General features: G+C 31.8%; 4 protein-coding genes across 5 annotated transcripts in view; 2 read left to right on the top strand and 2 right to left on the bottom strand.

Moving 5' to 3' along the window:
• Window positions 1-5,748: 5,748 nt before the first annotated feature.
• LOC106120801 (uncharacterized) lies at window positions 5,749-9,317 on the bottom strand. The gene is made up of 4 exons (XM_013316240.1): window positions 7,829-9,317; window positions 7,457-7,577; window positions 6,540-6,665; window positions 5,749-6,185 (listed from the first exon to the last, which is right to left on the bottom strand). Exons 1-4 carry the CDS (start codon window positions 8,929-8,931, stop codon window positions 5,988-5,990), a joined length of 1,548 nt encoding a protein of 515 aa, XP_013171694.1. The 5' UTR covers window positions 8,932-9,317; the 3' UTR covers window positions 5,749-5,987.
• A 1,130-nt stretch (window positions 9,318-10,447) lies between these two features.
• On the top strand, window positions 10,448-14,500 carry LOC106120589 (uncharacterized). The gene is made up of 7 exons (XM_013315942.1): window positions 10,448-10,827; window positions 10,896-11,052; window positions 11,563-11,645; window positions 12,847-13,012; window positions 13,510-13,599; window positions 14,010-14,068; window positions 14,345-14,500. Exons 1-7 carry the CDS (start codon window positions 10,750-10,752, stop codon window positions 14,498-14,500), a joined length of 789 nt encoding a protein of 262 aa, XP_013171396.1. The 5' UTR covers window positions 10,448-10,749.
• On the top strand, window positions 13,669-15,724 carry LOC106120803 (uncharacterized). Its single transcript, XM_013316243.1, has 4 exons — window positions 13,669-13,786; window positions 14,010-14,068; window positions 14,835-14,993; window positions 15,347-15,724. The coding sequence occupies exons 3-4, from the start codon at window positions 14,874-14,876 to the stop codon at window positions 15,560-15,562; spliced, it is 336 nt and encodes a 111-aa protein (XP_013171697.1). The 5' UTR covers window positions 13,669-13,786; window positions 14,010-14,068; window positions 14,835-14,873; the 3' UTR covers window positions 15,563-15,724.
• A 7,513-nt stretch (window positions 15,725-23,237) lies between these two features.
• LOC106120802 (uncharacterized) overlaps window positions 23,238-27,222 on the bottom strand; it is a 92,150-nt gene continuing 88,165 nt past the window's right edge. For both annotated transcript variants that reach the window (XM_013316242.1, XM_013316241.1), the window contains exons 3-6: window positions 26,088-26,190; window positions 25,240-25,413; window positions 23,727-23,968; window positions 23,238-23,304 (exon numbers count right to left, since the gene is read on the bottom strand). In XM_013316242.1, coding sequence (XP_013171696.1) covers window positions 23,271-23,304; window positions 23,727-23,968; window positions 25,240-25,413; window positions 26,088-26,190 — 553 coding nt within the window. In that variant the 3' untranslated portion in view covers window positions 23,238-23,270. The remainder of the gene's footprint in view (window positions 23,305-23,726; window positions 23,969-25,239; window positions 25,414-26,087; window positions 26,191-27,222) is intronic.

Consider the following 27,222-nt stretch of genomic DNA (forward strand, 5'->3'; position numbering starts at 1 on the left):
TCTTCGTAGTAATTTAATTAAGTCGTCACAAATATCAAGACTTATGAGATTCCTAAGAAATAGCAATATGTTATTTGGTTAAAAGGAAAGATAAATATTTATATAAACATTTTCTGTCTTTAGAAATTTAATATGAAGGTAATATTTGCATTGCAACATGTTTCATTCTATGCTTTACATTTTAATGCATATATTAGACTTGCTGGAATTCTAGATGTGTTTTGAAGGAAGATGTTTTCTTTTATTTTAATAACTAGCTGTCGCCCGCGACTCCGTTCACGCGGAATTTAAATAAAATATTAGTAGTCTATCTGTTCTTTCCGACTATCTACATCTTTCCCAATTTAACCGTGATCCGTTCAGCCGTTCTGGAGATACCTTCAAACAATCCATCCATCCATCCAAATATTCGCATTTATATAGTGAGATTTGTTATTGGTATTCCATGTTCTTTTATAAAGAAAAATTACATCAAATTATTCAAACTTTCGTGAGACATTATGATAAATTTATATAAAAACGACTAAACACTCACGAATATTCGTCCGGTGGCGGCACCGACTAGTTTCACTGAGGGTGAGCGACAGGCCGCGTCCGCTTAATAATACCAGTCCCACTCACCCTGATGAAGGGTCCCCGATGGGTTCGAAACAAGTCCGTGCCGCCACCGGACAAATATATGTGATGTTTAGCCGTTTTTCATATAAATTTAAAATTTACATCATATTTCACTTAGCCTAAATATACAATTTTTTTTAAATATTTATTAAACACATTTATGAAGAAAACAGTGAATGATGTGAAGACACCTTTTAAACTTCGAAGTAAATTTATTCAAGATTTCGAAGAATTTGAAAATGTATTTATCGCACCCTTTTATATGAAATTTCAATAATGATTTAACCTTTTCGATGTTTGTCATACAAATATGTGTCCTTCAACCTTTGCCAAGTTCGACGTAAAATGTCAGTACTTTTAGTGAAGATAATTATTTTATTTGTTGTGAGTTAACGCAATTAAAATGTTCCTTAGATCCGTAAGTTAAGCGAAGTTAAAATTTATGCGAAATGAGGAAATGCTTTTTTGCAAATCTTGAAATCTCGGAACAAAAGACACAAGGAGAATCCAATATGCAATTTACTTTTAATAAAAGTAAAAAGGGTTGCGGATAGAAATGGCCAATATTTCAGCAAATGACTTTTTGTACTGACCTTTTCGAAAAAGAAAATAATCAGAACTACGAATATAGATTCCATTTTCAAATGCTACTCTGTACCAAGTTTAGATATTTGAAAATGGAATTCAGATTTGAAAAAATGATTGGAAAATTTCACTACCAAATCAACTCGGTAAAAACAGAATGTGATTTTCAAAAAGCTCAAAATTTAAAATTCTATAAATGAGTACGAGTAAAACATTTGCAACTGCTAAAGTAAAACGTGAGAGTAATTTTGAGATAGATTTTGTACTGATTCTATTCGCAATTCTATTTTAGAAAAGGATTTCAGTAAGTTCCAAATGTTATGGATAAAGCGTTTTACACGAGTTTAGAAGTTATAATCTCGAGCATAAAATAATTAAAATGGGACTAATGTATTTTACGAAATAACGTATTAACATATTTTCGTATTACGAGTACTTAGGCATATGAAGTAACTATATTCAACAAAGTATTCACATACAATAATGTCTAAAATATTCAAAGAAATTACCAATAAATTGTCAATGGTTGACATACATAACATAACAAAACTATGTTTTTATACTAGTGTGTCAACAGTCAAAACTCATTCTTTACAAAGCTCGTAAATTAAGCTTTCGATCGTCATTTATTTCTTAGGATTAGGGTGAGATGGTTTTTAGCCGACTTCAAAAAGAAGGAGGTTATCAATTCGTCTGCATGTTCTTTTTTATGTGTGTTACCGCGTAACTCCGTCCCTAGTGTGCCGATTTTGAAGAAATGTTTTGATTGAAAGATTTTGCTTGTAGGTGGGTCCCATTTTTTTTTATTAATTTTGAAACTGACTAGAAATTTAGTAGATTTTGTTTTTAAGTTTAAAATGCGTTACGAAAATTTATAATAGGACTTTTTTTTATTTATACAATTCGAAGTCGACATAATAACATTCGTCTGGTTGCAGTAAAAGACGTTGACTAACTTTACAGTGCGACTTAACGAGACTTAAGAAAGGTTGACTGTGGAATATAAGGAAGTTGAAAGGGCCATTTTGCTCCGCTGTAAATCCGTTTGCATTTTCTAGATACTAATGAAGTTGGGTTAATGCAAAGCTTACGTTTATAAAAAGGCATTTTGGAGTATTATGCACTATGTTTTTGCTTGCCGAGTTAATTAATGATTTAATTTAAAAATTGCAATGTCCTTTTTTGCTCACGTAGCTAATACATGCAGTCATATTACAGGCTGCTATATGCTTTTTTTATTATCCGTTGACGAAGACGCGGAAGACAGCTAGTATTGCAATAAAAATAACTCGAAACATGCACTTATTTCCGCAACCTTGTCGAACCTCTCTTGATTCTAAAAATATTTTTTTCATAGAAACAAACGAAAGAATTTCTAATTAAGTGAACTGGAAACAATCGCAACTACTTCCGCTTGGGAATCAAACAACGTATACAAAAATACGATACCGGGAATCGAGAACAAACATGGAATATGAAAATAACCAAGCTACGAGTAACTTGAACCGGAATCGGGAAGTGTGAAGATTTTTCTATTGTTTCCGCTCGAGTGATCTCTCTTCTAGATGGATGAATATTCTTTACGTGTTGTTTGTGTTTTACGTCAAATGACCTAGCGGATAGATAAATGCGAATATTTGGATGGATGGATGTTTGTTAGAAGTTATCACCAAAACGGCTGCATGGATGTTGAAATTTGGCATAGATGTGGAACATAGTCTGGAAGAAAACATAGGCTACTAATTACGTTATTTTTAGTTAGTACTATAATAATTTGTCGTACCACGCCATGATAGCCGCTTTTAGTATGTACTACGCGGGTTTCTGATGACTCTTAGTTATTTTTTTTTCTATCCTGCTCGGTAATAGTTGTAGCGAGATATTAAATATCCTATATCATTTCATCATTGTCGGGCTATCAAAAGTTGTAATATTTTTTTAATTCTGAATAATATCTTCTTGAGATTAGCGCGTTCAAACATGTAATGTTTTATTTTATGAAATGAGAATATACATTCGTCTCTATATTTGAAATATCATCATCATCATCAGCTCATACGTCCCCACCGAGGGCCTCGGAGCCTACCCTAAGTTAAGGGTTATTAGACCATAGACAACCACGCTAGCCAAGTGCGGGTTGGTTGACTTCACACATATCTTTGAATTACTTCTCAGATTTGTGCAGGTTGCATCACGATGTTTTCCTTCACCGTAAAAACGTCGGATAAATGTACATATGTAAATCGGAAATCGAGAAACACATTGGTACATGGCGGGATTCGAATCCAGATTGCAAGTCAAGTGCTTGACCACTGAGCCACCGACGCTTTGAAATATGATTTAATATAACCTACAAATTACATTAATCTTAACCAATTAAAAAGGCTTTGTGAAAGCATTTTCAGTGTCATGATTTTTTTATGATAAATGCTATAAAATTGATGAAACAAATTTTCCGGCCTGAATCCATTTTCCGTTGAAATTAAACCCGTGTCTGGTTAATGGATAGAAAAGAATTTGACATGACAGCGCAATATCAGCGAGGCTGCTTGCAAACCGAACCCTTTCAGAAAAAGAATCGTAATTTACGCTTTGTACTCGATCGAGCTGAATACGGTGTATGCTGATGTTATGTAGGAAGAAATTCTTTTTAAATCACACGACACAATAACCTGTAATAGGTTTGTACGAACATCTTTTACATAATGAAATTAATTTCTAAATCATATTGTCATCCCTCTCATTATATTTGACAAAACAGAGATAACAATATGATTTATACAGAGATTTTGATTTTGGAAACAAATTATAAGTAAAATAAAGTGAGATATTGAAATATATCGTCATCTCTTTTATTCTCTTCAAGAAAACTGAGCAAGCGATATTTATACATGTATTGTGACAGTGGAAACTTACGTCGTCATGTTACCATGCCAACGATATTGACAAGATATTTTCATAATCCACAATCGTTAAGGAAAATTTTTACAATTATATTTCCTGGAGGAAGAAAATATTACTTTTATCTTTGAAATTATTAAGCGACTTCTCAGAAAGACACTTTTATTTTGAAATCAAATTTCTTTAATATTTCCTTCTAATATTGTTTATTTTTTTATGCGCATTTTTATTCAATAAATGATAACTTTAGTGTATAAATTTTCTCATATCTATACTAATATTATAAAGCGGAAGAGTTTGTTTGTTTGTTTAAACGTGCTAATCTTAGGAGCTACTGGTTAGATTTGAAAAATTCTTATTTTTGTTGGATAGTCCATTTATAGAGGAAGGCTTTAGATTATATAATATTACGCTGCGACCAATAGTTTTTTTAATTCCCCGCGTACGGAGTCGCGGTCGACAGTTAGTAACATACGAACTTCTTTATTTAGATTTAATTTGTTTTTATCGTGTTAAAGTAGATTTCCGCTACTAACCTTGACATAATATTACCAAAACATGTCTTCTATACACTCTTACAATCACAAACAATCTTCTATACTCTCTTAAAAAATAAAGAAAACACATTATGTATTTGTATCAATGAAACCCAACGTTTAACTGGGGTTCACAATATTATCTTTTTATTTAATTTATATTCATTTTCTGTATTTGATTTGCTTAGTAACCTGTGGTACTATATACATATAATGTAACTTATAACATGGTTAACTAAAGGCTTTTGTTGTACTAAAAGCGTAATGAAACCTCTATATGCTTCCTTTTGCTTTTGTAAAATTTTCCTCATTATCATTACAAAGACTACACTCACCCTACGTAATTCAATACCGGGAAAAGTCGACGACATTTTATGTTATTGTACAGTCAGCTGCATAAATATTAATACGTTTATAATGCTACAGAAACTTGTATACGTCTTCGGTTTCAAAATACGTAAGGTCGTCGCCAATAAAAAGTATTTATTTGAAAGTATAAAGACGGATACGTACTAAGTTTATAAGATATATTGTAAGTTTCTGAAGCTTTTTAAATGTATACATATTTTTGCAGCTGACTGAACATATTTCGATGTGTATGTCTATAAGTGAAAATAAAGCTCTATTTAATCGGAATCGTCTTTTAAATAACTTAGTTTATTTTTCTAAATAATAATAATTATTTTCAATAAGTTGCTAATTTTTATTTTAAATAGTTTTTAGTAAATTCAAGTAGTATAAAAATAATATGACAGTAAAACGGTGATGGATGTTATTGAAAAAAAAAAACACATTACTTTAAGTTAAACGTCTTTTATTTAATCTTTTAACTGTGACAAATAACGTAAAATTGATTTTAGCTAGTGCTAACAATATTTAGTTTGAAAATTAACTAATCTAAATGTACTATAAAAGTTAACGTTTATCTGATAAAATCTTTAAGGACAGAATATTTCAGTTTTAAGATATTAAAGTACATTTAAAACGTGTTTATAAACGTCGGCTTCCACTGCCGAAACACTATATGTTTATGTATAGGGGTTTCATGAATGAAAACCAATTAAATTAATTGTAATGCATACATTACGCTATTACAAAAATAAGAAAAATTTAAAAAACAAGAGACCAATTAACCTTGGGTTTCTGAGTCCAAAATCTCATTTTAAAACATATCGTAATGTCTATCATTGACTTTGACATCACACATAACGATATATTTTAAACGGAGATTTTGGACTGAGAAACTCACAGTAAGTGGTGTCTACTATTAAAGCCAGTTACATACATTCACTTTTAAATGCACAGTTTAAGGTGTGTAGTTGGCTTAAAAATGAAAGTTAGTTTTTATTAACATCCCCACATAACTCTACATTGTGGCCTATCAGGATACTTCTGTTTAAGTTTTCCGATGATATTCAAGTACTTTTGGTTATTCAATCTCTCTGCATTGCTATGATGTGCCATTGTCCTCGTGGCCGCAGCATGGCTGAGGAAGCCACCATCTAAGACCACCATTCGGTACTCTTGCAGACATAGTTCCAGCATCTATTTGAAAAAAAAAACATTTACCTCAATTTATAAAAAAAAAATGTATATACAATGAAGAAATTAATAAAATAGCAAATTATGCATCAGATAAAAGAACCCTTGAATAAAATATAAATCTCTTAATTATTATAGTATTTTTCATTACCAAAACACGTTTACGAAAATATCTTGTTTTATTTTTATTCCCGTTAAAAAATAAGTTTTTGTACTTGTACTTTGAAAATGAATACATATTAATGCAGCTGACTGTACAGTGTATTACAAATTTACGATATCTTCCTAATCGTATACGTTACTACGCGAAGTTAGCTTTTTGTGTACTGTACCTGATCTTCGCAGTTGTTAACTTACCTGTGTCATTTTGTCTTGCCTTCCCTCCCATGAGAGCGTTTCACTGTACCAAGGTTCTCTTTGCGTGCCGAAGTATAAAGGTTCCCATCTATGGTAAGGGTACTCGCGACGAGCTATCAACATTGGCTGTGGAAATATATTTCCTTATACATATACCACCTTATAAATACTGGCTGTTTTTAATTTTCCTAAGCAAATAGAAAATTAAAAACAATAAAAAAGATTTAAATAGACGTATAGTGACACCTCATTGGTTTGTGTTAAAGCTCGCTACACACCTTCAAATATCTGCACAGTTTTTACTGTACAGTCGGACTGTGCAATTAAATCATACAAAAAGGAAAACCTGACAACTGTATAATTCAAATTGAAGCATTTAAACTTGAAGGTGTGTAACAGGGTTAACAATCGCAGCATCTCAATTGAACTTTGTTAATTCACGATATGCAGTTTGCTGATACAATTTGGCATATCAGAAACAGACGTTGTTCGCTGAAACATCTTAAAAATTAATCAGTAGCAGGGTTAGTAAAATATTAATTATAGCTACATATATACAGGCTGTGACGTACGTGACCGAATTCTTACTGTATGGTTACGATTACCAAGGGAATATCGTGAGGCTATTTACTCTCCGACATGTCGTGAGTGAGAACCCTAGCTGGGTTTAAGATATAAAGGAATTTGTTTACAATAGAATGTTAAACATAATATTAATACATAATGATTTACTTATTTATACTTCAATATATTGTGCACAAGAATCTTATTGGTCAGGATTAAATTAACAAAAAATATCAGTTATTTTTCCATGCAAAATGCCACAAAATTGTCACGATCTTTCTGCTTTTTCTTGCACTGAGATTAATAGTAATAATATTAAACTATATATATTCTATGTATGTAAAAACACAGACCTCTACGCCACTAGGAGACCTTCTTAATAACCAGGATTGTAGACCAGGGAAGCGTTGGCAATGCGAGCAGACTCTCTGATGGAAATAAAATGCTCTGTTCGCAGCCACCAAACGAACCAACCTGTTTAAGTAATAAATAAGATCAAATAACGATAAAGTACATGTTCAATGGCCTGCACCGCAACGCACCGTACACACGGATTAAGCGTATAAAGCAAACTAGAATCTGCTGCAGGACATGCCTACGGTGCGTCCGGCAAGGGCCAATGGACGCGTAACTTTAAACTATCAATTAATGAAACCATTCTTTTACGAAACAGATTTAAGATCACGCCAATAAACTTATTGAATTTTTAGGTAGAAATTACTTACGATTCTTTGTCTCTTGGAATCATTTCTCCTTTTTCGACCTCAAATAAAGGGACGACGAAAATAGTTTTAGCGAATATGCAACCTTCATCACGCTTCTTATCTCCCATTAGTTTTCTAATCATTTTGAGGAATTTTTGAGCTAAACCGTCGCTAGGTACCATCTCTATATCAGATACTAAGAAATAGTTAGACAAAGATGCATTCCTTGCACTATTTCTACCAACATTTATCGGATAAATTATACGATTCTCTTTTCTAAATGTTGGTATGTCATAATCTGGTCCGGAACAATCGTCAAATTTCAAATTCGGTGCGGAATTCTTTTTCAATGACATTCTTTTCATCATTCTGGCTATCTTATTTTTTCTAACCCACTGTATATATTGTGATCGTGTTTTATTATTCATTTTCCTATAATTATCTAGTTTATTTTTTAATATTTGTTCTATAGTTATATTCGACGTTGTTGTTGGTATTTCCGTTGTTAAAGAAGCTAAATATTCTCTTTGCGATCGTATTTTTGGTGGATGATTTTTATGATAAAATAAATGCAGTGATATTTTCGCCATACCCGGATAACAGCGACAAAGTTGTGTCATAATCTGCATTGTAATATCTAAATCATAATTAGGCACGAATACAGATAGACTAATAGGTCCATCCCAATATCTAGCGATTTCTACTACATGGTAGAGAAATTCAGGCGTTGCATGCGTTGAATATGTTACAATATTATATTTTGTAAAATTAGCGAAAGTAGTACCTTTAATAGCATTATAAATAACTCTATAAGGACCTTTTCCACCGATTTCTGGTGAATTATGTATACGTAAACTATTCCATTTTAATTCTTTTGGTAGTCCATATTGAAACTGGCAGTAAGTAAAATTTTCGTTCGGTTGTTTGTTTTTTAAAAAAGATCCCGGTCTGTATTCAAAATCACCTACTTGGGAAGGAACACGTCGTTGTTGTTTGTGTTTGTAGCCGTATAAATGGAATATTGTTGTTAGAATTAAAATAAATATTATAAAAAGTAAAATTGTCGAATGTCTTCGTGTCAACCGATACGAATACGACCCGCATATTCGCAAGCATCTCGTCATTTCTATTTTTCATTTTATTTATTTACCTCTTACTTAAAATGTTCACAAAACAATTCGTATTAGTCTCTTAACGAATTGTGAGTAAATATTTATTTTATAGTTTAATATTATGTTTTCATTGGTCAAATTATTGTGTAATAATAACCTAGTTTACACTGTGTTACTTCGAATCAAGGTTAACTTGAAGCACTGTTTTGAACACTTATTTCACGTCATTTTTACACCACTTTTCACTGTTAATAATTCACTTTAATATTTATCTGTTCATTAACTACATGTATAACTTTATAAATCGTCTAGTATTATACGAAATAAGAAGATTCCTAAATATTTACTTTGGTAGCGACACATTTTACATTTGACAGGAGTTGCGCGCGCCGCCTGGCGGCCGGTAGAGTCACTAAAAAATCAATACCTACGCGCTACGGGAAAAACTCGAGCCCTCTGATTTATGATATTGGCGATTCAGATTGCATTTTATTACCATGGTTATATACAAATTATCACATAAATTATAATCACATGATAAAAATAATAACCATCTTTTTAGTTTTTACTAAATATACTTTTAAATTGAAAACTTTGTTTAAACAATTTATTGCGATATATTACAGTTGTACAAAACGTATTTACTTTACTTTATTTCTTATTTTTTCAACGTAAAATGAAGGATTCAAGTTATAGGTTAAAATGATTAAAATTTTAAAGTGAATATTTTGTACGGAAATCACGTAACAGAGTGACAGACCACACGAACTCAATTTAAAGTTTCTTCTTCGCTTCATCGCTAAGTTGTGAGGATTAGATTGATTAAATATAGTAAATTGCTAGAACTTTACAATATAAATAATGAAGCCTATAAAATACACTTTTAGACTCACAAGTGAACCAAAGTGTAAGCCAAGTTTTAAATATTTATTATAACACTGAAAAATTGCAGTTTTTTTAAATATATTTGTACTAACTTTTGGATCAAATTAAAATAACGTCGGTAATATTATCCAAAAAATAAAGATATTTTTTAGGTCAAAAGTTTTTCCTCGTAGGTATATACTAACCCACCTGCACATATCTGCGAAGAAATTCAGAGATATGTGTGAAGTCAACTAATTATGTTTAATTCTGCGCGGACGGACCCGCGAGCAACTGCTTGTGTTTTATAAAAGTAATAGGGTAAATCCCAAATCTATTACACGAAATTTATTATAGCTAGAGGATATTAAAACAAAGAAAAATTCGATTAAAGTTAGAAGTCAAACAAATACCGGATAAAGCAATTAGATAAAGCGCTTCATTAAATTGCCTGAAAAATTAGGTTAAGGCGCGATTTCAGTTTTACAATCTTTAAGTTTGATAGGTAACTTCACGTAAGTTACCTTACAACCGGAAGTTAATAATTTCAGTCTATCAACACGCTACCTCACTCAAAAGACTTTTGGAAAATTTAGTTTTTCACAGTAAAGCATGCGAAAGGACGTATATAATATGTTTAAAAATAAAGTTAAATTTGTCAAACCGCTTTATAAGAAATCGAGAAATGACAGAGATGAAGCTAAAATATTAGCTATAAATTTTGATAGTTCAGTAGATCTATGTGGCGATGCTATTTATGTCAATAGAAATGTGAATACAAAAAGTGATTTAAATTTAACAAATGATTATAAATTAAGTTATAATAAAATAAACGTGCTGCCTGGTGAATGTGAACATTATGACACACGTCTAACATCCCATAATATAAATAAAAAAAATAATAGCAAACATATTTCGTATGAAGACAATTTTAAAAAAGACTATCAAAAGGGTGCATATAGGAAAATGTCTGAAATAGAAAGTGAACGTAATATTGATGGTAGAAAACAAATGAAAGATGATAAGCAAATAGTTTTACATAAGGTAAATAATTATTTACTTTTATTTATTACGTTTAATTATATATAAAATGTGATATAAATTTTATAAAGGTTTCGGATGCTTGGCTAAGAGTTTACCCAGCCCCAAAGAAAATAGATGAAGGTCTCTGTTCAATAGTAATCAGATGTATATTTTGTCAACTTGGATTAACCGCTGTCCTCGTTGTATGGAATGTTATCTGGGTGTTTATTATACATTCCTTTGAAGGTAAGAAAATATAAACACGTTTTAATAACAAAGCTTAAGAAGAAACTATTTCTATTCTTTTTCTTATCTTCATTTATCTTACTATCTTAGTAGTAGTAATTGAATGGATGGATGTTTGTTAGAAGGTATCGCAATAACGGCTGCATGGATCTCGTTGAAATTTGACATAGATGTAGAACATAGTCTAGAAGAACACATAGGCTACTGATTCAGTCCTTTTTAATTCCGCTCAGAGTCGCAGTCGACAATTAGTTGTACACAAAATCTTTGTTTTACTAGTATTATAAATGCGAATATTTGGATGGATCAATGGATGAATGGATGTTTGTTTGAAGGTATCTCAAGAACGCCTTCATGGATCACAGTAAAATTTGGCATAGATGTTGAATATAGTCTGAATGTACATCTAGGCTACTAATACAAGCAAGCAAGCTGTGCACAAAATCGTATTTATTTATTTTAAGATCCATTAGACAGTTGTTACTGATAATTTTTTGTTATGTCTCTTAGGTCCTCAAGAAGTTAAAGTATCGTTAGATTTTGAAAAGGAACAAAATCAGCTGGTCATTGATTTGGCAACGGAATTAAGACAGGTGAGTATAAAAATAGTTTTTTGTAATAAATTGTATAAATTAAATATCAACATTTGAACTACGATGTCTTCTGTTGGGAGCATAAAAAATCTATTCTGAAATCTGTTAATATTATGAAATCCAATTCCTTTTACAAAAATACAACACTTGTAGTACATCCTTGTTACCTGCATCCAACGACTAGCGCGAACTTTCCAACTCTTTCTTTGTTATACAGAGTGTTCTTTTTAAAGTAGGAATTCCTTTAAACCTGTCTACCAATTATTACGTTACTGGTAAATACGCATTGCCTTGAATTTAATCATTCGAGTGAGCCGCGTTGGGAGTTCTCGTAAGAAAAATATGTCTCGTACCAATTTGCACATCTCATGAAAACGAAATTTGAATATTCACCAGAGGATTCCATATCTTTGAGATTCCGCGCGCCGTCGACTCGAGAAATATTTCTTGCGGTGTAATATTCTTTTAGATTACTTGAAGATATTTCTTGAAAAAATGTTGGTCAGTAATATTGAAACTTAAAAAAAATTTTGTTTGTTCAAAGTTAACTTTAATTAATAATTATCGAGTTAATATTGTTACTATTTGATTAACTTTTATTTTCACTTCTTAATTATTGGAACTGCTAATTGACCCACTACATCCACCTTTGCAACTATTCAATATTACAACCTTCCAAAATTCCAACTACACGGCCGTTTCTACGACATCACGTGAAATAACGTGACATGATGTAACCTATAATTTATAGACATAGACAAAGATGTAGATGTATAACTAGTCAATGTATAACTTAGTCAACGTCAACGTATATATAGTCAATGTCGAAGTATTAGTAAGTAAACGTCAACGTGCAAGTTAGTTACCGTCAACGAATAAATAGTCAAGGTCATCGTAAGTTGTCTATGCACATTTGCATTTTGATTCGTTTTTGAAATTTTTTGTGTCATGATGTTTTATAGTATTGTAAATCTATCTATATTTATAAAAATCAATTGCTATTCGTTAGTCTCGCCAAAACTCGAGAACGGCTGAACGGATTTATCTAATCTTAGTCTTCAAATATTCGTGGAGATCTAGGGGAGGTTTAAAAGGTGAGAAAAATTCGAATAATTTCCAGGAAACCCTTTAGGTACCTTTTTATAATCTCACGCGGACGGAGTCGCGGGCGACAGCTAAGTACTTAATATAAATGTTACAGATAACACCTCTGTCATCAAAATGGCGTGAAGCAATTGAACAAAGAATCAACGATGCCAGGCAGCTGACGATGCTCGCAGTAGGAAATGGAGCTAAATTGCAACCGGGATTATTTTGGGATTTACCCGGCACATTTTTATTCTCAATCTACGTAATGACAGCTTTAGGTGAATTATAGTAATTATTTTATATATTTTTGCATAATAACTGGTATACATTTGCCAAGTAGCTGTTAGTAGGTTTTATAGGACTTCAGAAAGTAAATTAATATTAACAGTGGTAGAGCCCGCTTTAACATCTTAGCACGAATTGGCCCGGTTCGCCCGGTGAAATACCACGACCACACAGAAGACTGGCATGAAGTGGAAGCAATTCCCCGTTTCGTCTGAAGAGTGTGCTCTTTTTCTTCCCACCTTTTTTCTTATAAGGAAAGGATGGGAAGTGGAAGAAGACTTTCCGGATGAGAGAATGCATGGAAATGTTTTTTTTCTGTGCATCCTCTCCTCCTTCGATTAAAGGTAGGCAACGCATATGCAATTGCGTATGTCTTTGGGCAACGGTCACTTCGCTATGATATAAAAAAATGTATTAGCCAGAAATTTGTTTGCAAAGTTTTAACCACTTTTATACTAATTTGTTTTTTTTTTAATAAATTAATCTATAGGATTCGGGGCTCCTGTACCTCATACAACTTGGGGAAGAATGTCAGCTTTAATTTATGCGATTATTGCGGTTCCCACGCACATTTACTTAAGTAAGTTAATAGTAATATACTATTAATTATGTTTTCATACTAAGTAAATTAAAAAGTTAAATTATTTCAGTGTGGAATGCAAGTTCTTTTATTGTGGTCTCTTTGGAACAATGCAGTTTAAATTTTAAGAAGAAATATTGCATTTTAAAGAGTAGCTTAGATGAATCAACAGTCGAAACTAAAAAAGGTATCTCTAAAACTCTAGTCCTGACTTTATATCACATTAGTCGTTGCTTTCTGGGACCAAAATCTCTGTATAAAACTTTAATCCGTCTAAACCGTCGTATTCTTTTACAAATCAGAGATATATAGACAAACAGCGATTTTGGTCTTAGAAACCCACGGTTACTTATATTAAATATGATTAATGTATTTCCTTTTTTAATAAATAAACAGAATATCTATTTCAGAAAGTACTAGTACGTCTAATAACTCAAATACATTGGAAAAACCAATCTGCCGTAAATTTGTAAGTATGTAATTCTGTATATTTATAAATTATAGCTGTTGCCCGCGACTCCGTCCGCTACGAATTAAAAAAGAACTTAATTAGTAGTAGCCTATGTATTTTTCCCAACTATGTTCTATATGTATGCCAAATTTCATCGAGATCCATTCAGCTGTTCTAGAGATATCTTCAAACAAACATCCATCCATCTAAACATTTGCATTTATAATATTAGTAAGACTAAGTCGTTACTACTTCGCTTGAAACTTTGTTAATAATTGCTACGTGTTTGTGTAGGTAAAGCTTAAGTACAGTACCAAAAGCAAAGCTGCAAAGCTACAAGATTTTAATATTCTAGTTGGGGCGATACCAATTTCGTGGTTTACAAAAGCAAAGCTCAAGCGAGCATATTTAACGCCCGAAATAGCTAGTTATTTAGATTACTACTTTTAAAATTGATTATAAAGATTTTAGTCTAAGAAACCCACTATTAGTCGGATTGAATACCATTTATATTAATGCTTGCCTAAATATCAATAGGACTGTTCAATTTACCTTGCTGTTGTTTAAGGAAGACTGGTATTATAGAGTCGGTCCTTAAATGCTGCAATTTTTTTTTTATTCACATACGTCCCCACAAAATGTGTCCGGGTCCTAATGGCTGATTAAGGCTCGGACAGAATTTCGGTCATGTACGGATTTGTTGACTTCAATTTTTAATTTTTTCACAGATATGTTTTATGTACTTTTTAAATAATTAATGATTGAAATATATTCATCCTTACAGTGTATTATACTGCTCTTCTGTTTGGAACATTGCATTTCGATGTCTTTGGCTTTGTATTATACGTTTGGAGTTGTTGTGTTCGGCGTGCTAAGAGACAGGACGCCATTAGAAACTGTCATGTTTCCATTAGAGTTCACAACTACAGGGGGCTTGGAAAATGTAAGCATTACAAGGAAACATATTTGAAGTAATGTTTTTTTTTCTCTTTTCTCTTGTGTATTTTTGTAGTATTTTAGTTATTTTTTTTACTTTTAATTATTATTATGAGTTAGTATCATTTTATCTATTTTATTTATTTTGTCGTAGAAATTCTACTATTTATAAATATATTTTTAATTAAAAAAAAATCGTAATTTTTTTCTAAAAACGCTCTCTCAGGGAACCATCTCGTCTAGATAACACAAAGTTTCTCCTACAACTACTTTAAAAAAAATTATAGACTAAATAGAATAATTTAAATTAAAGTACATTATTATATTACTTACAAGTATTGTAATATTTTCGTTTTTCAGGTTAATTCCCACATAAGAATGTTATACGGTTTCTATGTAGAAGGTGCGATGTGTTTACTTGCGTGTGCTCTGGCGAACATACGTCGCTTCAGCAGCAATCCGGTGTCCAGTTTGCTGGAGACATACAGGCTGTTCCATAACAGCGATTGCACTGAATGTGGGGACGACCAGTGTAAAATGAGACGCGTTTCAAAAATTTTAGAAACGCGAAAATAATTTATTTTGTTATGAATTTGACATTAGTAATTAATAATTGCTTCAGCTCAAATTTTTAATTAGAAATATCCTAAGTTACTTAGCATGTAAGCCAAATGCTGAGAAAGGGTTTACCCGGTAATGCGTTAACCATGATTTTTTAATGTCCATGTACAGAAACATATGGTCATCTCTTTCATACCCTTCTAAAGAAACAAATATAGCAATATTGTTTGTATACAAGTGTTTGATTTGTATTCTTTTTATAAATTTAAAATGACGTCATTTTCTAGGAATAGAATTAGGTGAATACAGTTTTGTGCAAGCGGAAATAAACTAGTGCAGTTAATTTAAAGGTAGCTTGAGGCAATCTAAACGATAATTACGCTTTTGTTCCTAGCCTATTGTTAGTTATCACTTAAATCACAGTTATTTACCAGATGTAAATGTACTTACAAATATACAAATTGTACATATTCAAAATGTACTTATACAAAATGTACTTATACAAAATGAACTTATACAAAATGAACTTATACAAAATGAACTTATACAACATGAACTTATACAAAATGAACTTATACAAAATGAACTTATACAAAATGAACTTATACAAAATGAACTTATACAAAATGAACTTATACAAAAAGGAACTTATACAAAATGAACTTATACAAATTGTACAAATTATACAAGAACAATAATTTGAAAAAAAAACGAAAAACAAAAAAGGTCGATCGTAAGAATCTCAATGAAATTCATGATTTTTTTAATGCTATGGTAGTAATCATTTATATATATTTTTTGTATACATTAATCACCCTCGACTTACTACTCGTTTAAAAACGTATCTATGGGTGAAAGTAATTTTAGAACGTACGTTAATTGAGACTATATTTGTTAATATATAAGATAGAGTTGGCCTTCGTATTGTTAGCGTCGTATCTAACACAATGTAAAAAAATACGACTATACCTATAACGAAATAGTTTATTATCGTATGGCATCGGGCCAACACATCATTTCTATGCCGACAAATAAATCAAATTAAAGAATTATATTTTTTTCTAAGAAATCTGTAATGTAAAACTTTATTGTGGTTTTTGTAAGAAATTTTTCTTTTAGGTATATTATGATAGTACTATAATAGAATAAGTTTAAGACTTCATCTTGTTTCACGTGGCAAGAGGTTGAAGTTTCACCCCTATTGTGCAACCAGATAGATTGGCTTAAATAGACATCTTGTAAGACAATAGGCTTCATTTCCAACGAACTTTAATTTATCACACGTCTCTGAATGAAATATCGTTAACGATTCCGTCTCAAAAGCAGATATTCCGGCTCACGAAGGACCAATTATAAATTTAATATTACTTAAGCGGTTACAGTATCACGATTAATACTTAGATTTTAAAATTATCTTACTAATATTATAAATGCGAATGCTTAGATGGATGGGTGTTTTTTTGAAGGTATCTTCAGAACGCCTGCATGGATCTCGCTGAAATTTGGCATGGATGTATGTAGGTCATAGTCTGGAAGAACACAAAGGCTATTTATTTTTTTAATTCCGCGTGGACGGAGTCGCGGGCGACAGCTAGTAGTTAATAGAATTTTGCACAGATATGTTTTTTATTCTAAACATGTTTGGTAATCTAACGAGCTTTGGTGTAGAGTATACTCAAAGGAAGGTAAGAAGCTTAAGTATACTACAAGGACATAGGGCAATGTTTAGCATATCGCACGAAATTTGAATTGTATTATATAATGTTTATGTTTATATTTGCGAATAAAATATGCATTTGCATGTTCCAATGTAAGGTAAAAAAGTGTAGATTTTTTTAATTTTTTTAAAACAACACGATAGTGTTTTTTTTATTTTTAGTTGATGTTTTAAAAATATACAAAATTGATTTTCCTTTGAGTTTGTTTAACGCAAAATAATAATAAGTTTGTTATAAAACTAATAAAATTTTAAACAGTCGAGATAGTACGCCCTTTATGCTAATATAGTCCCATAATGCAAATAACGAAACCTGAGCGACTATTTGTTGTAAAGTTTGCCAGTTTTGTTGTTTTACTGATAAAATTAGGATTTGAATATTTAACATAACTATCTAACTAACTGCCATCTCATTTACTATGGTCTGATCACCCTTAACTTCGGTGGGGACGTATAGTGAGCTGATGATGATGATATAAGATTTTGCTGGTACATTTGAGTTTTGAAAACAGTCATTCTGTTGTTATTTTTTTCCTAAATAACAGTTTTTTTTTAAATTTGTTATTTACCGCTGTACCCAGAGACACACTCTGTGTACATTTCGTATGAGAAATCCACACTAAGGCACCAAGGAAAGATTGTAAAAACACTTCTAGATTTCCTTGGAATCGCCAAAATTGGATAGTCGTTTTACTTATTCGAGTCTCCATTTTTTATTGCCTTTCAGCTTGCGTAGTAGGAGTAATGACAGTTGGTTGTCGACGGAATTTTCAATACGGCGCACGGCTTTAGGAATTTTTATTGCGTTCTTATTTTCTTTGACTTAAATTCCTTGCGTTCATAATGCTATACTCGTGTTTATCTTTTCTTTTGGATTTGATATGTAAATTATTGTAATAATAATTTATGTTTCTAAGTCCTGGTTCTTAAGGAATTAGTAACAAAACATTGAATATATATACAAGAACCCATTTTGCTAAATGCAAAGACGCAAAACCTATTGTTCTAGAAGGAGACATAATAATCTACGTCTAGCTCTACTTTAGAACACAATAGAATAATTTAGATATTTGGTTTCATTGTTGTTGGGAAGTTATTATGATTATAATTATTTAAGTACTTAAAATAAATTTTCATTAATTATTTTACATTATTTATGAACGAAAAAGTTAAAATTACAATAAGAAAATATGTTCTATAACTTTAAGTTAGTTTTGTTTTAAAGTATTATTATTTGAAATACCAAATCATGTGAGAATTGCTTGGCTACTTTTCCTTTAATTTATAATAATTAAGGCGTAATTTTCTTTAATCTTACTAATATAAATGCAAATTATGAATGGATGGATGGTTTGAAGGTATCTCCAGAATGGATGGATCTCGATGAAATTTTGCATACATATAGAACATAGTCTAGAAGAACACATTGGCTACTAATTATGTTTTCATAATTACGCACGGACGGAGTGTCGGGCGACAACTAATATTCAATAAAAAAAAAGAAGTAAATCTCTTTTATTTAATCTTATTTAGGTACAAAATACTAAGAGTAAAAAGCAGTTTAATGGAAGTTAATTTACATATTTATCCGTACAAATGTTGAATTAACTAATTAATTCCAAGGTATTATAAACAATATGATTCATTCTTCTAAAGAACAATACATAAGTAATCAATATCTTCTATAAAAGAAAGTTCTAATACTAATTGTATAAATACAAGCTATTTTACTCCAATTAGAAAAGGATTTCTTGGAACTCAGAGAATAATATAAATTAAAATATGAAAATGTTTTCAATTGGAATATTTTGATAAATGATTTATAATTATAAATTTAAATCAAATCGTTTGTATTACTTCTATCGAATAAACTATTTTTCGTTTTAATTTAATGTTTTTTTGAACCGACATACTTTGAAATTCGTATCTTATATATTCTTCGTCACTCTCTCTCGAAATTCTCGTGTGACAATTTTCGTTCCCATACTCCTCCGAAACGGATGACCGATTCTCATGAAATTTTGTGAGCATATTGAGTAGGTCTGAGAATCGGCCAACATCTATTTTTAGTCGCGCGCTGAGGGAGTCGCGGGGGACAGCTAGTCTTATATATAAAATTCTCGTGTCACAATTTTCGTTTCCATACTCCTCCGAAACGGCTTGACCGATTCTCATGAAATTTTGTGAGCATATCGAGTAGGTCTGAGAATCGGCCAACATCTATTTTTCATCCCCTTAAATATTAAGGGTATTCCACCCCAAAATTTTTATTTTTTAGTCAAACACGCGGACGGAGTCGCAGGCGACAGCTAGTTTAAGATATAATTTTGACTGATATTTTAACTTATGCATGGTGGCATTCTATGTATATAACAGCTAAAGAAACAGGTCTGCAATAGCATACAAGTTAATTAAGTTTTTATTATATTCAAAGACTATTTTTTAAGATTTAACCTCTGGATAATAGACTGGGCAAGATGGTGGTGATTCAAATAACTAGACATGTAGAGTTGCATAGTTTAAAACTTGACAGATAGAGGTACTGACGGTAACGTGGGATTCTGCTTCAAATATTCAAAGGAAATTTTCTTCTATTTTATAACTAGTATATTTAAATGTTTAATGATATTATTCGCGGACGAAGTTGCGTGACAGTATAGTATGTAGGCGAGTACGGCACGTGTGGATCATTATTTTTGTGCAACGACCGTGATGCCATCCGGTGCTACAAAATAAATATCATTATTTTGTATTTATTCGTTTGATGTTTTCAAGCGAACAGCTTCGTTTTATCAATTAATATAATAAAAGGACTTTTGATGCCGTATAAATATTTACGCTGTCTTTTCGTATTTAATAAATAACTCAAGGGCTTATATTTCATTTCAAACACATATATAAATTAATTAAATAACGTAAGATTCTATATATCACAGCCCTATGCTGTTTAACTTGGCTAGAAAAGGTGAAGAATTAAAAAAAGACTATGATATTTCCGCGTTCATCAGCTATCTTCATGTCACAATCGCGTTACAATCTCCGTTTCGAAGATATCCTAGACCAACGTGGACCAACCGACAGACAGACAGACAGACAGACAGACAAGACAGAATTTTTTTGAAAAACTTTTTTTTTTCGAAATTATGTAGAGACAATACAATTTTATTAATATGTATAGATTGATAGCTATCCATCTAAACTTTCGCATTTATTATATTAGCAAGAATAAAAGTAAGATATTAGTAAGATAAGAATAGATTTGTTGGAAAGAGTATTTTACGGGAATTATTAAGGAATTCATGAGTTTCACAATAAAACAAGTAAAGTAAATAAAGTGTTGATAAAAGAAAAGGTTAGAAGAAAATGAATTCGAAGAAAGCATTGAGCGGACACTGGAAAGGCAATTGGTATTGAGCCGCCCACGTCACTCTGTTCAAATATGATTACAAACGAATGAAAACGATTCTGTATTTGTACGGCTCCATACAATTTTATTTGTACAATTCTCCAATAAATCTCCCAGTTTTATTATTGCTTTTCTTGTTTGCTAACATAGTTATAAGTTGTCGTTATTTGCAAACATAGTAAATATCAAACAATTTCATTTGTTAGATGAGAAAATAATTGAAAATTGTTACACGAACTTGTTGCCTGCTAATCGATGGAGGAGGGGACGCACAGAACGAGAATATTTCCCATTTCTAAATGTCCACTACTCCAAAAGTCCTCAGTGTCCAATCTTCCTCCTCTTATTTTTACGTAACATATGTATCATAAGGTCACATAGATAAGTGCAAAGAAAACGTATCTTTTTAAAAAACTTATTTGGTGTTACAAGAAAAAGCTTTCTGTATGATGAATTAACTTAGCTGTGAGTACGCTAAGTAAGAGTGATGGGAAATTATCATTTATTCTTTTTATAAACTTGCTGAGATTCTTTGAAAGATTTAAGATAGATTTTTCAAGTTAAAAGCAGTGCGATGGGGGTGACTGTTAGTTACTGGAATACTACTGTAACAACATCAACGACTCTTTATTTAAACATTTAGTAAATTAAATTAATAATCAAACAGCAATGTTCAGATTAGCTATTATAATAAAATGTTCTCTTTTTCAAAGTACTTGAGTAATATATAAATTGATTAATTGAAAATTATGTCGTATAGTGTGCATGATAATTATCAACATCATCAGCTCACTATGCGTCCCCACCGAGGGGCTCGGAGCCTACCCTAAGTTAAGGGTGATTAGGCCATAGTCAACCACGCTGGCCAAGTGTGGGTTGGTTGACTTCACACATATCTTTGAATTTCTTCTCAGATATGTGCAAGTTGCATCACGATCTTTTCATTCACCGTAAGAACGTCGGATAAATGGACATATGTAAATTGGAAATCGAAAAACACAGTGGTACATGGCGGGATTCGAACCCAGAACCTGCAGATCGCAAGTAATGTGCTCGACCCTTGAGCCACCGACGCTCTCTAATTTATAGTTTTTTCATATCTTACTAATCTTACTAATAAATGCGAATATGGATGATTAGATATTTGTTAGAAAAACATTATCAGATTTCATGGATCTTTCTAATTTGGCATAGATATGGAACATAGTCTGGAAGAACACATAGGCTACTAATTATTTTTTAATTCCACGCAGACGGAGTCGCGGGCGACAGCAGCAGTTTATTATAAATGAGAAATTATAACAGACATATCAAAACAATATTACCTTTATAAGGCTGTAATTACAAACTTATTACAGACATATTTGTATGGTTAATTAAAACAGAAAATTTCCAGCCAGTCAGTCAGAGAAATGTGATTATATTTATGCATACACTTTAAATACATTGTAATAGTAATATTATAAAAGATTTATAAATAAACGAAACCTAACAAATACAAGAATTGTATCAATTTTATTAAATGGCCACTATTTGCAGTTTTCTTTTTGTAAGCAAAGTTCAAAGAAAAGTTATTGAAACGCCCACCTTTGCATGTTGGGACTTCGCTGACCTTTTGCGTTATTGTTATGGAACACTATAAAATTATTAATAGTTGTACCAAAGGTTAAAAGAAATCTATGAAAATAATTTCTAGCTTTTTTAGTTGTTGTTGTTGTTGTTAGAAGTGATTGTACGAAATGTATCTTTTGCTGCAGGACAAATTGTAATTCTCTTCAATTACTTTCAACGAAATGTTAACAATTTAATTGTACGACTTCAAGTGATTTGGTCATAAAATGTCATTACATTGCCGTCAAAATAATATTAAGTGGATGGATATAAAGCAAATCGAACCTTTTTTGCAATTGAATTTACCTGCAAGTTTAATTAATTTAATTTTTATAATTAAATTAGTTGATTAATTTAATTATTATAATTAAATTAGTTGATTAATTTAATTATAATAATTAAATAAGTCAATCAATTTAATTAATTAATTTAATTAATTAAATTAGTTAATCAATTTAATTAATTAAATTAGTAAATTAATTAATTAAATGTGAAGCCACTTGTAACGTAAGTTAATAATGGAATATCGTAAAAATAAATTGGTTCTTGTGAATAACTTCCAAAGTAAAATTATCCCCGACAATCAGATCGGATCGAAAACCACTCACGTTGATTAGTTCGCTGTTATAAAGTGTTTTTATTACTTCTAAAACATTTCAATTATGCTACTAATATAAGTTATTAAATTTAAGCTTAATTTTTGTTTTCCTGTCTGTGCTGTTAAGTATTTAACAATGAAAAAAAGCGACTGCGAAAAATTTAAATGTTACCGATAGTCGGTGAAAAACGTATTTTTATAATTGGTCTAGAAATATTGTGAACTTTTAGAAAATTGTTACTTTAACAAAGTTCACAATAATTCGGTATCAAACACAAAAGGTCCTGTTACTGGACTTATAGGTCGGATTTTTTTACTATACAAATTAAAAAGAAATTACAAACTTATGATATAATTTATTCGTGTTTTGTGTTCAAAGTAACAAATATAATTAAAATGATGATTGACGTAACTCCTGTGGTAAGCTGAAAGAAAAGTATAAAATTAGTTTACCATAAATGACGAAATTTCAACGAAAAATAATAAAAATTTTGTTTTGTTTGGACAACTGTTACGACCACTCCAAATAGAGGTCCATGGACTCTGCCTATCCCTCTTGGTTAGGAGCGTGATTATGTTGTTTTATTCATAAGATTTCATTATCTTTAATATTGTTTACATACAATTGTCGTAACATTGAAGTAATTATTGACTAATTGAGTATATCAGTAATCAGTGAATACTTAAGTTAACATTAAACATAAACGAGGGTTTCCACTGCCGAAACATATTCTCGACTCTATCATTCTCTTTGTCAAAAATGAGATAACAATATGTTTCCGAACACATCCTCTGGCAGTCGGGTTTTCCACGTTGCAAATTAATATAGTATTCAAAAAATCTTTACTTGGGTTGTATTAGATGGAATGGCATTTTCCTCACGGCCTCTTCAGCGATGTCTAATGGAAACGCGAACTCTGTCATGTTTTCATTTAAACAATCATTGTAAGTTGACGCCAGTTGACATCTGTCAGACATGCCATCAATACTGTCAAGGCAAAGACGGGATATGCTGTGAAGTTTTCTCACGACACGTGAATTCTTGCCGTTCACTAAACCAGCAAGATGGATCAATAAATCCCGATTGATCTGAAAGGAAAATGTCTCACTATTCTTATCTACGTATATTAAAATAATTTCTGTTCGTTAGTCTCACTAAAACTCGAGAACGGCTGACCGGATTTATCTTATCTTTAAGATCCCAAGACCAAGACGTTTTGAAATGTTCGTGGAGGTCTAGGGAATGTTTAAAAGGTGAGAAAAATTTGCGGGGGAAACCCTAAAAACTACCCGTTTCTTTTTCCCATATAAATGGCTGGAAGAACATTTAGGCTAAAAATTTGGTTTTTTATGTAATTACGCGCGGACAGAGTCGCGGGTGACAGCTAGTAGTTAGTAAAAATTTTGTCATTGCGATTATTCCACTAGCTAGACAAGTTGCGTTATTGCTATGTTTGTACCTTTTTGCACTAATGCGTACGAAATTGTTAAAAAACAAATGAAGGGCGAATCGGTCAAATCTAAATTAGTATGTTACTGGAAAAGGTAGATAGAGGTTAATTGAGTTTTTACATCTCATTGCTTTGGTCTTTATTATTCCGAGCAGTTTTTTAAACATCTAGTCCTAAGTGGGTAGAGCTTTTGACATTAATCTTACTAATTTTATAAATACAAATGTTTAGATGGATGGATGATGGAAGTTTGTTGGAAAATATCTCCGGAAAGGCTGCATCGATCTGACTGAAATTAGGCATAGATGTAGAATATAGCCTGGAAGAGTATATAGGCAACTAATTATGCTTTTTTTTAGTTCCGCGCAGACGGAGTCGCAGGCGGTCGCTAGTGATATTAATAAACCTTTTAAAACTAATTTAGGGATTATTATTAGATTTAATCCCATAATTGTTAGTCACGTGCAGTAAATAAACGTGCGCTTTATTCTCCGGATTATTGAACATAACAATGTTGGATTTAATAATCCGTTGCTAATACACGACGTGCGGTGTGCAACATATGTATTGAACGTGAAAACAGTAAATAGGGAAGTGGAGGGGGGTGGGGGGAAGGTTGATTAATGTCTTCATTTGATTAATTAATTCGTTCAAATGTTTGTTACGTTTGTAAAGAAACACACCAAATCATATATAACTTGGCAAGAATTAAATATATAAGTAACTAGCTGTCGCCCGGGACTCCGTCCGCGTGGTTTTAAGAAACCGTAATTAGTACCCTACGTGTTCATCCAAACTATGTTCTAAATCTATTAAACCATTAAGCTGTTCTGGAGATACTTTTTAATAAACATCCATCCAAACATTTGCATTTATAATATATGTAAAGAGAATAAAGGTGCGACTTACTTTGCCATGGTTAATAACATCGCTCTGTTCAAGCATGCACGCAGCGAAGCATTGACCAGATCTGGTGATCGGTGGTGAGTTGGTAAAGTACGCTCTTACATCTTTAGGTGATGCCCTGACTTTTATTACGCAGGCTTGTGCCATTCGAACTAACGCATCTAAATGTCCTTGAACCTGGAAATAATAAAACAGGTTTGTCACTACTATCGCGTTAATCAGTTAGGTTAATTACTGAGAAATGTGAGTCTTAGTGCAGATTTTTTGTATTACATCTATACTAAGGGTCTCTCTCAATAAAAATTTGGTTAACCTGAGTGCGGCAATTAGTGTTAACTTTTTTTTTATATCATAAGGTGGCAAACGAGCGAGCGGCCACCTTGAATCGCTGAAATAGCGAAGTGATCGTTGCCCATAGACGTACGCAATCGCATATGCGTTGCCTACGTTTAATCGGAGTAGAGGATGCACAGAAAGAAAATAATGCATCCTCTCATCCGGAAAGTCCACTTCCACTTCCCATCCTTTCCTTATAAGAAAAAAGGTGGGAAGGGAAAGGGGACTAAATTAGGCCTACGAGACGCACACTCATCAGACTGCACGCGGAATTGCTTCCACTTCACGCCTGTCTTCTATGTGGTCGTGGTATTTCACAGGGCGAGCGGGGCCAATGCGTGCGAAGATGTTAAAGTGGGCTGTTAAAACTGTTAACTTGTAACTTAAACGCGTTAACAAGTGTTAACAACGTCATCAATGTTATTACCCCGTAACATGTTATTAATGATAATTGTTAAGAAGAATTTCATAATTTTTTCTTATGACTATGTTACTGTATAATATTGTAAAGTTACCTTAGGGTCTGTGAAATCAACCATTGTCCCGGAAAATGTACTGGTTCGTAAAGCTAGCGAGCAAGTAGGCAGTAACCACATGAGGATTCCTCGCGCAAACATTCTGTAATAATAGTATTATTAAATACAATTAGATTAATAATACGTAAAACAACAATTCTATATTTCTTACTTGTAATTTCACTTTATATCTAAATCACAAGATGTCTAACTTAAAACATTGAATAATTCAATTATTAAACTTAAATTAACTTAATTAATAAGTTAACTACACATTTAAAATAGTCTTTTACTATAAAAAGTGTAGTGTAACAGACTGTCTGGAAAACTTTATTTTTCGGCGCCTGTACGCGGTAAATTCAATGCATTGTCTGCGATACACCGCCTGCAACCGCCATATAAAAAGGAAAACACTAAAAACTTTCAAACAATTCTTATTGTTTCAATATTTGTTCCTCTCTGTTCTTTTATTTAAAGAGAACAGATGTGCTGATAAGACTAAATGAATCATGTAACAAGAGCATCTGGTCAATTGTGATTCACTTTTATTTCTTTTAAAAGATTCATCTTTTTCTTTTTAATTGCAAAAGGCAAAGGGTATTTTTGTCTTCAACCAGCTGAACAAATTTATAATAGAACTCGATAGATGCCATTATCATCGGGAATTAGAGACTAATAAAGAAATTATTTTAATACTAGTTGTCGCCCGCGACTCCGACCGAGGGGTATGAACAAACTTAGTAGCCTATGTGTTCTTTCAGATTTCTATACCTATATGATCTATATGTACACCGACATTTATAGTCTTTCTGGAGATACCTCCAAAAACCATCCATCCATCCACCCATCTAAACTTTCGAATTTATAATATTAGTAAGATTAATAAGATTCTGGTAATTTTAAGGTAATTTAGAATTAAATTACAATTATATCTTGCTAAGATTACAAGGAACAAAGGCTTGTAAAGTACAAAGGCTACAAACAACGGTTATTACACTTAAATAAAACGCCATGCGATGTACAAAGCACTCAGAGTTTTCATTTATCACACTAATGCAATGGACAATGACAAAATAACGTACATTTGAGGAGCGCACTGGATGTGTCTCTTACTACCATTTATAACCTGGCAAAT

This window comes from Papilio xuthus, unplaced genomic scaffold, assembly GCF_000836235.2.
Source record: "Papilio xuthus unplaced genomic scaffold, Pxut_1.1 DF826949.1, whole genome shotgun sequence".
NCBI classification, from domain to species: Eukaryota; Metazoa; Arthropoda; class Insecta; order Lepidoptera; family Papilionidae; genus Papilio; species Papilio xuthus.